Source organism: Rhea pennata, chromosome 5 (assembly GCF_028389875.1).
Source record: "Rhea pennata isolate bPtePen1 chromosome 5, bPtePen1.pri, whole genome shotgun sequence".
In the NCBI taxonomy this organism is placed as follows: domain Eukaryota; kingdom Metazoa; phylum Chordata; class Aves; order Rheiformes; family Rheidae; genus Rhea; species Rhea pennata.
The window spans coordinates 44,838,478-44,851,967 of NC_084667.1; the positions used below are offsets into that span (position 1 = coordinate 44,838,478).

Consider the following 13,490-nt stretch of genomic DNA (forward strand, 5'->3'; position numbering starts at 1 on the left):
AGGAATGACCAAGAGATAAATGATATGGGGAAACTATATGTCCAAATAACAGCAGACAGCAAATTCCTAAACAATCAATGGCAATTGACTGCAAAAATAAAACAAATCTAATGTGCACTCTTAACATCTCAAAAAGAGTGAGAAATTACACCATCTCCTTATTGCATGCATTCTTCCCTAAAATCTCAGGTTATGAGAAACAAAAGAATAACATCAAAGTAATCTAATCTGGGCAGTTATAGCCAAAGATAACTAGAGATATTGGATAACTTTAGTAAAAGTTTCTTTCTGTATTTTTACATTTGTTCAAGAAGAAAGGAAAAGGAAGAGAAAAGAAAAGCAAGAAAATCAAAGCAAAGCAAAGCAAATTAAAAGACAAGTCAGAGAAGCTTCAAAACTTACCTTGTCTGTGTTTAGAGATCTAATTTTTTTATGTAAGAGCTGTACAACCTTATCTCCTCAACTTCTGTCTTCCCTAGTATGAATGTCTTAGAGCACAGAATCTTTAAAAAACATAGAATGGCTTCTGGAAAGCTTCCAAAAATTGCTTAGGAGGTGGCTATAATCCAATCCCATCTATTTTATTACTTGCTTTTGTGTGACACGTGTATCTTGATGTTTCCTGTCTATGTGAGAACTGGTTTAATAGGCTGTTTGGATGATGTGACCTGGGTGTACTGAATGATGCTTTCATATCCCAGTAGCGGAAAAAAGGGCTGAGAAGAAAATCATTTAAGTACCAATCTTTAACCCTCTCCTAGGAAATCTTCCACCTGAAGGGCTCTTGGGGCTCGAGGAGGGAGGAGTGGAGGCTTAGTGAAGATGTGAAAGAAAGTGGCAAAGGAGGAGAATAAATTCTTGCTTGAATGAGAAGTTTAAGCAAATATATTTTAAAGAAATAGTTATCAGTCAATGCTTTTATAATGGTATCGCAAAGGTATTTCAGGGTTTCTCCATAAGAAATAACAGTCAAAGGAGTAGCTGAATGTTAAACTGAACAGGTATATGCAGGGAACTATTCAGTAAACACTTCTCAGAATCCTTCATTAATCCAGGCTGATAGTTTTATGGATTTACCATGCATAAAGGGCCATTAGGTGCACTGTTTTGGCTTCCTATCACTGTGAATGCTGAAACAGTCCATTTGTTATCTATGTATTTTCTCTCTTTTTTTTTTTAACCTCTGTGTATTCCAAAAAAACATGTGAAACAGAAATCGTCATTAAAGAAAAAAGAAGAAACTTCAAGCTGTAAGAAGAGTCACCATCCTCTGGGGGTGGTAAAGAATTACTATCACAGCAGTCTTCTAAGGATAGGTTGGGCTCATTTCTCTCAGGAGTGGTTACAATTAAGTTTTTATAGAGACGGAAGATGTCCTGGGTGATCTCTTGATGACCCTCCAAGACTTATCTCATAAGAAATTTTATCACTGGAAATCCAGTAAATAAAGCCTCTTTGCAAGATTTTGCATGTTTTAACAGAGGTCAGTGAATTACCAAATAAGTCAAAAAAATCCTTCATTTACAAATTGGGAAACTGAAGGAGGAAGTTAGTTATTTAATGTCCATGGAAGTCAGTGAATTTAACTCTGACTTAGTCACTCTAGGCTCTTCTGTGGAAAAAAATAAATGTCTCTGGAGGCAGATTCATCTGTTCTACCTCAGAACTGATTTTAGGATGCAGTTAGGTCTGAAATAGACATCTAGCTTTTAAACAAAATAACATAGGACAAACAAATCACACTGTCATGATGAGTCCCATTTTTCCTAACCTAAGCAGTTGCAGTCAAAGGTGAACCTATGAAATGAAACAAATGAAGCAAATATATCATCTCAACCAAGACCAAGGTTGAATTCATCATTGCTCTGAACTCTGCTGTTTATTTGTAGCTTATGCCTCACAGATGTCAGTAAAGTAATTGTCTCAGCTACTGCTCTTTACTTTGTTTTGCTGAAATTTCTTAAAATATAGAATGGCCTGATAACAACATAGTTAATGTCTCCATCTGCTCGGCACAGAATGCCAGCAATCTACACAGTGAAAACAGAAATCCCCAAATTAATGAGAATAAATACTGATCAAGAAATGTTTTGGTGAAATAGTACCCTAACTTAAATGTCCTTTTACTATAGCCTGGAGTCTTGGGCAGGTTAATGAGAGTTAACAGTAGTCACTATAGGAAACCAGAGTATTGGGTAAGAAGGTTAATATAGTCTTACTATCTTTGGAAAAAGAAGAGGAACAACAGATGACAGAAGCCAGAGATCAGTTTAATAGTATCTGGCTGGCTAACCTAGTATGAGGCAGTTCTGAACCCAGTGGCACACATGGCAGCAACTTGGCTAACATCATATTCATGTCCTTTTGTTTCCCGAGCCAAATTGTCTACCAGAGGTGACTTAATGCACAAGTCCAAATGAAGAATTGCTGCTACTTCCTATTGCAAAATGATTCCCTGAAGGCATGTGCTTACTGCTAGGAAAGGAGAAAGGTGTTTTCTCCATTTTCATTCCCCTTACTTTGGCACCTGGCTCTAGACACCATAATGGCAGTATGTCAAGCTCAGGGGAGCTGTTATTTGGACAAGGAGGAACTGTGTATGGTGAGATGAATAAGGTTTTGCAGCTGGATAGTGAACACTGTCAAGGGATTTTGTTGATAGAGCCATGGTGAATAAGCGTTGGGAATTTGATAATGGGCAGCATGGAGACAAGGCACAATGTGGAGGGAAGTTGTGAAACTTGAAATGGATGCTACATGGCTGGAGGTTGTCTTCATGGAGTCTGTGAAATCAGAAGTGCTTGAGGTGTGCTGAGGGATTGTGCTGAAAGATAGTACGAAGTGGCAGATAATACTATGACTGTTAAGTTGTGTTGAAAGACCTTGTGACATCAGAAGTGAGTATTGTGTATTGAAGGGTTACACTAGGAGAGGTTGCAAAATTGTGGCTGCTGAGGTGTCATAAGGCTAAATAGAGAACTGAGGTGGCCCCTACTGTAGAACAGGTCATGTGAAATAGTAAGGGACAATGTATGGAGACAACTTATATGGGAGGGGCTTTGAGGTCAGAAGAGGACCCTCTGTAGTGATGAGTGTGCTAAGGAAGGTTCTGCAGTGACAGTGGACCCATGGGGAATGAGAAGTTGTGTTGAGGGAGGTTGTGAAATCAGCAGCAGGCATCAGGGAAGAGGACTGACAATTTCTCAATCTATGTGACCCTGAGCAGTGGTAGACTATCTTTTGCAAGGTCTATGAAAATACAGCAGCTCATGGATGCAGCTGAGAAGCAAAGCATCAGTGCGAGAGTCAAGGTATAACTTTGGACAGACAGTTCTCAAGTTCTTTATATCATAAGACTGGCTGAAGAAGGGAGAAGTAGTGAAAAAGTATTTCCTAAGCCATGACAGTGACAGATTCTGTGCTGTGAGGAAAGGGGGAAGTGGTTGAAATCTAAGTGACCACATGCAACAAACTCTGTATTTCCCCCAGAGAGTGATTGGCTGTTTCTCAAGACGTCACATTGAAATGACCGTGGCTTTTTTAATAGTGTCTAAATAGTCCAGCACCAGGATTTTATTTTACAGCACAAGGATTTTATCTGGACCATCAGTCACAGAACTCAGGTGACAATTTTCACCAGCGGATCCACACCAGACAGTTGCTGCAAATAGTCACTGAAATACCAAGTAACCCACAAGAAGGTGAGAAAATCCTGGATGGGTGCAATGGTCTTTGTTATTGCACTCTGTCTATTGCTTTCTGCCATGATTTTGGAGAGCTGGTGAGGGAAAGGGAGGAGAAAAAAGAGCTGGGGGAAAGGAGATCAAATGTTTTCCTCTCCTCCTGATTAGAAATTGGCTATAGGTACACAATTGTCTTGATCATCTTAAAGATAAAGAGATCTTCATTCTAGGGATCTTCTTCCAAGAACAAATGCTATTGCATTGCCCTAAATGCACATCTGTAATATAAGGAGGCATTCTTCAGAGATCAAGCATTAGCAGTTTTGGACTTAGATGGTCAATTAAGATTAGCTGAGAAAATACAACAGCATATCTCTGTGTCCAGACAACAAGATGGTTGTGGTGTCAGGTTTGTTCAGACTAACAGCTGCCGCAAGAACTACACTGTACTCAGCATGTAAACTGCAGGAAGGATGTTTAATCTCAAGGGAAAGAAAGATCAGCTAGATTCAGTCTGCTGCTATTTGATGGAGGCTTCATTAATTAGTTTCATTAAGGAAGTAGACTCAGGTTTTGAATATGCTTTGGAGACAAGAGATCAATCTTATCAAAGTCTTATAATAGACACATGAGAACTGTGAGTGACTTTTTTAGCATGCTTTTGTATGGTCTATGAAAGTCATAAGGTGGTTGCTTCACTCACATTAAATGGAATGCAAAGTTTTTGATGATTCAGCATATATCCACGGGGCATCCATTACAACCAGTATGATAGTACATGATGGTATACTATCAATGTCCCAGGGTCATGTTATTTAGCATCATGAAATCTGATTGAAATGCCTAAGTTAGAAACCTATTCACCTGACATTCCCTGAAGGGGAAACCTCCAGAGGATGGCCATATTTCAGGTGGGGTGAATTGCTTTGTGGAGATGATGACAGCAGGGAGGTAAAACAATCACTTTCTTAATGTGAGCACCTGGTCAGAAGGTTGGAGTGGGCAAAGGCAGAGGTAGGTGTCACTCAAATATTTGCATCCTCATTAAATCAGTTGGCAAATTGCTTCAGGTCACAAGAGAGATTGTGGCAAAGGAGTGTGCTGCAACTGGATCCTCCAAAAGGTAGGTAACCACTAACCACAGGGTCTTCCTTTCTCCTCACAGCAAACTTGGTTTACAAAATCAGCAGTTGCTTCAGGTACTTTCTACTGTGGCTCAAGGTCTGATAATTTTGCATTGTGGGAGATAAGCTACCACCCTAAAACCAGATAGAGAGGAAGTGAACACAGTCATAAGGCCATATATTTCCAATGGGCTTGCTACAGATGTTCAGGGAGGAGGTAGCCTTGTTAGTGTTACTGGGCAAGCAGTAAGATAAAGAAACAGAAGATGAGTTGGGACTCAGATGTTATGTGCAGGACTTACACACCTGTTGTGAAACAAACTGTGCTACAACAGATATTCTGCACTTTCTAAAAGAGACAATGTTTATTATCTCCCTTAGTCCATTTCAGAAATATGTGCTTAAATTCTTTCTGTGATATAGCAGGCTCTAAAGGCTTGATCTCAGAAACACTTTTCGTCTCATAACACCTGAAGATGGAATCTTCTAGCTCCCTACAAAAGAGTATGCAGCAGTGCCAGAAGTTCCCTAGGTTCAGTCAGCCCTAAAAGACTCACATCCTGCAAGCTGTGGTGATGAAATTAAGGGTGGAATTCACCCTGGCTACCTTTAGCCATCCAGATATTGAGCCTCTAGGTGAAGCTAGCACCAAAGGATGTGCCTGCAGTCAGCAAAAATAGACAGGCGTGTGACTGTGCACACCTAAGACACCTATCTTAGGGCTTAGGGTAAAAGATATTACCCTTGCAGGTGCTCCTAAACCTCCATTAATTCTAATGGTAGCTTTAAAAGCTAAGTGTAATGAGATGCTTGTATTTTTAGTTGTTAAAGTTAGGTTTAACGGTTCCACTTTGATTCTCAACCAAGCACTGCCAGTGTATGTGCCTGTCACAGACTCATGCAGCAAAATTATCCTCACTGCCCCAGCTGGGTGGGTTGTTGAGATGAAACAATAATGTTTCAATTTGTCACATCTCACCCGTTCAGGTAGTCTGTCTCCACACATGCAGTGGCATTTTAAAAAGAGAAAAGGATGGAAGGAAAAACTGGCACTACTTGTACCAGTTAGATTATCCCATGATTCACCTCTTCACCACTGTTCTTATTTTGACTTGTTTCTCTCTTCTTTTTGATTGCCTTCTACTATCCGACTTGGCATTTCTCTATCTTGTCATGTCAAAATTAACAGCTGACAAGGAGAGTATGAAAGAGTTGCACAGGTTGACCTCACTGGACAAAAATGGAGTAAATTTTATTTCTGGACTTCCTCCACCCCCCCCCCCAAAAGGTTCTCATTCAAATCCCATTATCATGGGGAGAGAGCAGGGTGAATTGATGGAACGGTGTGAAAGAATTACTTAAGCCATAATTTCAATGTCATGTGACAGTCAGACATTTTCTCCTACACATGGTTCTTAAAACTTCTGAGAAAGAAATTATTAATGCCTGACTCTGACAGACCGAATTATTATCGTAAGGCTCAAGAGGCCAAACCAATCACATTAAACTACATTTCCTTAAAATAGAGATCAGTCACCAATGTAAAAAAAAAACATCAACTATTATGACTACTTGACTATGATTTCTGGGTGTATGTATAGGAAAAAAATTTGGTCCAGTTTAATGCTGCTTGAATTTGTCTGCTGATTGTCTACAACTTTTATACACGTTTGACAATATTCATCTCACCTAATCCTAGCAATCTAAAGCAAATACAATTATATCTGAGCTAATGTCACTGAGTTCCCTTTATATTAAGACCAGAAAATGAAGTGTTTTTCAGGTATGATCAATCTGATCTAACATTGCTTTATTTTAACCTACTTGTTTTCCACCATTGGTTGTAAAAGGACCCTCAGGAAATAAATTCAAAAAGAGATACATACATTGCAATTTAGCTTTTCCTACATGCCACACAGAATTTGGTGTCAGATACAGGGTTTTGAATGACACATAAAAGCTCTGTGCTCCAAGTCCAAACATAGCAATCCTCGGAATCTACCTCTGGCTACAAAGACCTGGAAAGACATTGGAAACAGCACCAGATGATCATGAAAGAAAGTTATACGAGCTACTACTTCCCTTCCCTTTGCTTATAGGTCTGCATAAAAACAGAGACAATGACAGATCAGTACTTCACAGTGAAACCCTCATAATGAGTACTAAAACTACATCAACATCCCTTCCAGATATAACCAGTCTGGCTCATAGAGCTAATTACAATGCAACTGTGCAAAAGGCAGAGCCATCATATGCTGTCCTCAAGTTCATGGAAAGCTTCTGCCTCATCAGCTCTGCCTGTGGGATGGTGGGAAATGGCATGGTCCTGTGGTACCTCGGCTTCTGCATCCGGAGGAATCGCTTCACCGTTTACATCTTGAATCTGGCTGCCGCTGACTTTGGGTACCTGCTCTGCGTTGCCATCAAAACAGTTCAGTACCTGATGCAGTCCAATGGATTCAGCTCACCCTCAGGCTGGCCTTCCAGAGGGCCTTTGAAGATTCAGCAGATGACAATCTGAATAAGAAACCCAAGAAACAGTAACTATGTCCTCTTAATACCCTGCTGTGCCTAACATGATTACTGTACTCTCAAGCAGAGGGCTGACAGTTTACAGAATTGAAGAACTCTGAAATACTGGATGAAGTTGCTCTTACTTAACCTTAGCTGTCTTCACTATAGACCCTTTAGCTAGTTACCTTCACTAACTTTAGCTAGTTGCCTTCACTATAGAGCCTTTAGCTAGTTACCTTAACTTCCACCTGTAATCAATGGAAACAGATAAGCACCTCTGGCACAGAATTAATCTGATTTGTGTTAGTTTCCACCTTCAAGATCACATTGAAAGTGCCTGCTTCTTTTCAACAGCCATTAAATTATTTTAATTTGATTAGGTGAAACTTCCTGATGCCTGCATTTCATGAAAGGAATTCTATCCAGAGTTTTCAGCTCACTCAATAAATCTCTATCTTTCAGACCACAATAAAACTCACATTCATACATTCTCAGTCACTTTTTTACCTACATTTCTGAAGATGAGATGGTATCCATTCTCCTTCCATTGAAATCAGCAGCAAAATTTCTGGAAGAAAAGTCTTTATCCCTTAACTTTAAAGACCTATATCTCGGCAACTCAGGCAACCTTCTGTGGCTGGTACATTGTATGATTCTTTGTTTTCTAATGCAAACATTTCAAATAATCAAACAATTTGTGTTCTAGAAGTCTCTTTCTTCTATTAACCAGGGAGAACTTCCTACATTAGAGTTGTCAGGTAATGGAAAAGGGCTCCAGCCCCTACCAATTACCTTGTAACTCTGTGTGCTAAGCTGCATGTTCTGTCTTCTTTGCAGTTCAGAGAAGTTCAGGACTGGAGTTGGTTGTTATTTTAGCTTCTTCCAGCACAGGAGAAAGCATCTGTCTGCATCTTAATACAGTATGCATTGGGTTGCTCTTGCTTCCTTTAAAAATGACAGGCAATAAGAACCCATAGCCTCTAAAACTTCTTAATGTACCAAGAGATGTAAATTTAATGATAAGAAAAAACTAGGAAACAGAAGAAAGGTCAATAAATGCCACAATTTGTAACACCTTCTCCAGAAACCTAATCTATTGAAATGCAAGATATGACTATTTGAAATATTATTGTATCAGACCAGGTAATATTTTCACCTAACAGATGAAAGCCTTTTTTTTTTTTTTTTTACCTAAATTGATGGAAAAGTGAAAAACAAGTAGTTTTCTTCAAGAAACTTTGCAGATTTCCTCTTCATGCTTTCATCTGCAAATATTCTCTGAAAGGGAGGCTGCTGCATTCTTCTATTATGTATTCTCCACTTTCTGTGCATTTGCCTTTTTATTGCTATTGAAAAGCACCACCTGAAAGGCAATGGTTCACCCTAATAATGACCATGGTTGCTTGTTGCTTCCTGTTTACAGACTCTGAAAGTTAAAATCTGAGTTCCATTTCTACTATTCTTTAATTATTAATGCTATTTTTATGCAATGCACATAGAGTTGATTCAGATTTGGTCTAAGTCATCAACTATTTTTAGCCGGATTTTCTTTCTTCTAGCTCCTACTGACAAGGGTAATGGGGCATCCATTTATCAGAAACCATGTTGGAAATGTTTTCCTTTTAATATCTCTAATTATTTTATCATTGGGAAAACTAAAACTCATACCTTTTTGTAATTAAAAAAAAGGCTGACAATTTTTTTTAAGAAAAAAAAGGTATCAAAAAATAAGCATTACTGTATGGAAGAAGCCATCAAGTGATGAAAACCTATAGAATATAAACTGTTAAAAAAAACTTTCCATCTTGATAGTTTGTCCCTTAAACATACCCATCAAGAAGATGTGGCATATAGTGTGAACACACCCTTTTCAACTCATCCAAACTTGGACACTTAAAAGCAATATAAATCACCTTTGTAGACTCTCTCAGTCCTTGATGGTAAGAGACAAGCATTCTCAGAGGTGGCATCTGTAGCCAAAAGAAGTCAGTGATAGGATGACAACAAGGAAATAGGGATCATTAGCGGAATTTTCTGCCTTGAAATAACAGTAAGGTAGCCCGCCCAGCCTACCATGGAGCATACCCTTACCATGTGAGTTATGTTTGTCCTCTGAATTACTTAGTATCTCTTTGAAAAGATGTCAGGACATAGAGCACTCTAGAAGATCAGCAGTCATGGCTAAGAAGAGTGTGTTCCTCAAGGGCCCCCACCACCCTGGAAAAAAAAAAAAAAAAAACTATATTTCTGCTTTCCTGGGGACAGTTGAAAGGAGAGAGGCAGCCAAAGGTGTTAGTGTTGAGTGTGTTCCTCAACATAGTCTGTGTATGAGTGGCATGAGGTGCCTGCAAGGGACACCTACTGCCCTGAGGGAAGCAAACGTAACTTCACTCATCCCAAGAGCTCCTAGACACTAACGTTTGAAATAGTCTTTATTTTCTCATTGATTGCAACATAGGACACTCATGTTACTGTTGGTATTTCTGCAATGAGGTTAAGGCCTGCAGGAAGGAATCTGTATCTGCATATGTGTGTTTCAGAGCAGTTCAGTTTTTACCACATGCAGAAGGGTCAGAGAAAGACTCTAAAAAGCCTTCATTTGCTTCCCTTTCAGCCTCTGCCCCTCAGTAGCTATCCCCACACTTCCTTTCCCACAGCTATCCCCTTCTCAACTCCAAGAGCTCTTACGGCAGTCAACTCTCTTCTTTCCCTCACCTCAGCCTACTTCAAACATCTCAAAGTAGCAGCCTTTCCCTCATGACCCTCCTCAGCACCAGCTGTCAAATCACCTGTCTTGTATCTTTCACGGAGATGTAGCTTACTGCCACAGGAAAGAAGGGAAAGCAGCTAGAAAGAAAAGGCTATGTCCTGTTTGGAGAAAGGGAGTAAGGGTCAGTTATCTAGGGGGCAGAAGGAGGGGCGAGCAGCTTCAAATAGCTAGCTTTTTGACCATTCAGGTCTTGCACCAACGCAGAGCCAAGTGATGTGCACAATGGATGGAGGAGATACAACAGTGCAAATAGGCTTTGATAGGTCCTGTTAGCGAGTCTTAAGAGACATTATAGAAACACCACTTTATGCCTACTTTTCCCTAAGTCATGATATCAAAAAATAGGTCTAACCAAAGACAATTCCTGACTGTAGAGGCAAAGACAGACCTTTGCTTCTTCACCACATGATACCTGAAGTCTGAGTGAAATTTGTCTTTCTGGAGCCAACACTTGCCCATTTTGAAGCTTGAAAACTCACATCATTAAAACTTTTCCTCCTGTTCGTCTTGTAAATACTTCTTGTCCGCAGTGTTTCTGTTGTACTACTGTGAATGAATTGTTGTGCTTACTATTTTTCAAAAATCTCTTTCAGGTCAACTTGCTAAAATACTTTAATTCTCTGAGGCAGAGCTGAATGACATGTCATCAAATGCTGTTACAGGCCTGTGCAGTATGAGGAGATTCCACCTATCTGCAGGAGAAAGAAATAGGCACCTTTTCACACATATTATGAAAGAGAGGCCCAGAAACATTCAGGGGAGGCAGGCAAGGGCTGCTAGTGCCCAAAGAGTATTATTGATGCCTAGTACCCAAGGTGTGAAGGTGTCAATGTCTGATCTTCCTTTCCAATTCCATGCACAGCAGACAGGCTGTTTCTCTTTTTGGGCCCTTGGCTGGATTTGAGGTGAGCCATTGCACAGGAAGTGATTTTTGAAGGAAACCTTAAGAGAAGGGACACCTTCCTCTGGAACAATCCCATTCTAGGATTCTAATATTCCAAGAAAGATGAAAGAAAAGTGAATGCAGTTACTCTGAAAACTTCCCACAATCTCTACTGACTGGTCATTTATACATCTCCTTTATAACAGTGTTTGGCCAGAATACAAATGCACCAAAAGCCTTTCACAGATGCATGCAAAATCCCACAGTATCTTGGAGAATGGAATCCCTGGCAGGTAATTATCTCCCCACTTACTGTAAAAGCAACCAGAAAAGTAGAGTAGAAATAATAAACTGCCTCACAACATAAAAGAGTCCCATTCTCATCTGCTGCTGACTTCATCCCATCCTCCTCAGCAGTGAATACACTCCTTCCTGACAATACCTGCTTCATTACACCACAGAAGACAGAAACTGAATCTGCAGACTGAAAGATCTTCCTTGTCTTTTTCACAGAAAATGTTTCCCAGAAGACCCAATGGGAAGAATTAAAAACCAAGAGAAAGACACTAGAACTGATGCCAGGTTCCATGCACTGGAGCAGGAAGGTAAGCATTTCTGAGATAGGTTCAGCAATTCCTTGCCATAATTAATGCTTTGGGATGTTCTCTGTCTCTATTGTTCCACTTTCATTTCTTCTCTCACAGATATCCACACACACAATCACTGTATAGAGTTATCTCTTCCCCATCTCCTTCTCCTGCCTGTCTATAAGTAGCAATGTTTTTTCTGCTTTTTATTCTGTTGAATTGTCTCATCTTGTCTCTTGCTTCAACCTCTGCAAATTTCTGCATGATTTTGCCTTCTCCTTAATATCTTTCTGTTACCTTCCCAGAGAGTAACCATGCATACTCCATGAGAGACGGCTGTCCCAGGCTCTAAGTATAAAATCAGTGTATCAGCTACTAAATTCCCTTCTGTCTCTTCTCTGATCCCAGGAGAAACACAGAGAAGAAACTTTCTCCATTTTGGCTATTTCATAGTGGCTGATCAGTTCATAATGGTCTCCTTTCAAAGCAATTCAAGCCTGCCTCATGGAGCTAATTACAACGTGACTGTGCAAAAGGCAGAGCCATCATATGCTGTCCTCAAGTTCATGGAAAGCTTCTGCCTCATCAGCTCTGCCTGTGGGATGGTGGGAAATGGCATGGTCCTGTGGTACCTCGGCTTCCGCATCCGGAGGAACCGCTTCACTGTCTACATCTTGAACCTGGCTGCCGCTGACTTTGGGTACCTGCTCTGCATTGCCATCGAAACAGTTCAGTACCTGATGCAGTTCAATGTAGGGGTGCAGTTTGGGATATTCCTCTTCCTGGATCTTTTCATGTATGGGACTGGCTTGTATCTTCTGACAGCCATCAGCATTGAGAGGTGCCTGTCTGTACTCTGTCCCATCTGGTGCCGAAGTCATCGCCCAAAGCACTTGTCTGGCATCATCTCCGGCCTGCTCTGGAGCCTTTCCCTACTGCTGAACACATTGGGGTACATTTCTTGCACTATTCGCCCCTCTAGCAACTGCCATGTACTCCTCATCACCATTGGAGTCCTGGACTTCCTCTTCTGCACGCCCCTCATGCTTGTATTCAGCCTCACCCTTTTCCTCAAAGTCAAGTGCAGCTCCCAGCATCTCCAAACAGGCAGGCTCTTCACTGTGATTATGCTCACTGTCCTATTCTTCCTCATTTTTGCTGTTCCTCTGAGCATCCTGATCCTCTTTGACTTCTGGGGCTACAAATTTCTCTACTCCCCAGAGATCGGTTTTGTGCTGTCCTGTGTGAATAGCAGCCTCAATCCAGTTATTTACTTCATCGTGGGCAGTTACAGGGATCGGAGGATTCGACTCACACTCAGGCTGGCATTCCAGAGGGCCTTCGAAGATTCAGCAGATGACAAAGATGAACGGGAAACCCATGAAACAATAACTATGTCCTCTTAAATTCATCTCTTCTTTTGCCTGAACACCTTCTGCATTGGAGAGAAAAGGAAAGAGAGAGGAAGACTATGAAGATGCCTTTAAACCACTGGACTCTAGATATCGGAGGGAGGGGGAAGTGAATATAAGGCTTTAATTTAGAGTTATCCCAAGCCATGTTGCTAGTCCCCTATATTAACCTAATATTCAAATGCCCTTTGTTCATTTAGACTCCTGCACAATATGACAAGAGAAGTAGCTGCATAGCTTTCTAACTCTGCTTAGTGCCACTGCCCTTGGTTGCTAAATCATATGTTGTCAAATATATTTGTCATATATTGTCAAAAGTGTCTTGTCAAAAATAATTTTATAAACAATTATTTTTTGGCAATAAACCATATAAGGGATCTCTTCCCACCCTTCAACATTTATTTTTGGAAAAAGAAAAAACAGTTTTTCTAAAAGAAACGTGGAAGAAAGAATGACCACAATGTATTGAAGGAAGGGAGAGCTATATGGGGATATATGTTTTCCTCTGCTTGAGTGC

At 40.4% G+C, this 13,490-nt stretch overlaps 1 protein-coding gene across 1 annotated transcript; it reads left to right on the forward strand.

Moving 5' to 3' along the window:
* The first annotated feature begins 12,031 nt into the window (after positions 1-12,031).
* LOC134141448 (proto-oncogene Mas-like) lies at positions 12,032-12,967 on the forward strand. The gene has a single exon (XM_062577679.1). It carries the CDS (start codon positions 12,032-12,034, stop codon positions 12,965-12,967), a length of 936 nt encoding a protein of 311 aa, XP_062433663.1.
* Positions 12,968-13,490: the final 523 nt, after the last annotated feature.

Excerpts from the sequence above, each read along its gene's own strand:
- LOC134141448 (XM_062577679.1), top strand. The coding sequence starts at position 12,032 with ATGGTCTCCTTTCAAAGCAATTCAAGCCTGCCTCATGGAGCTAATTAC.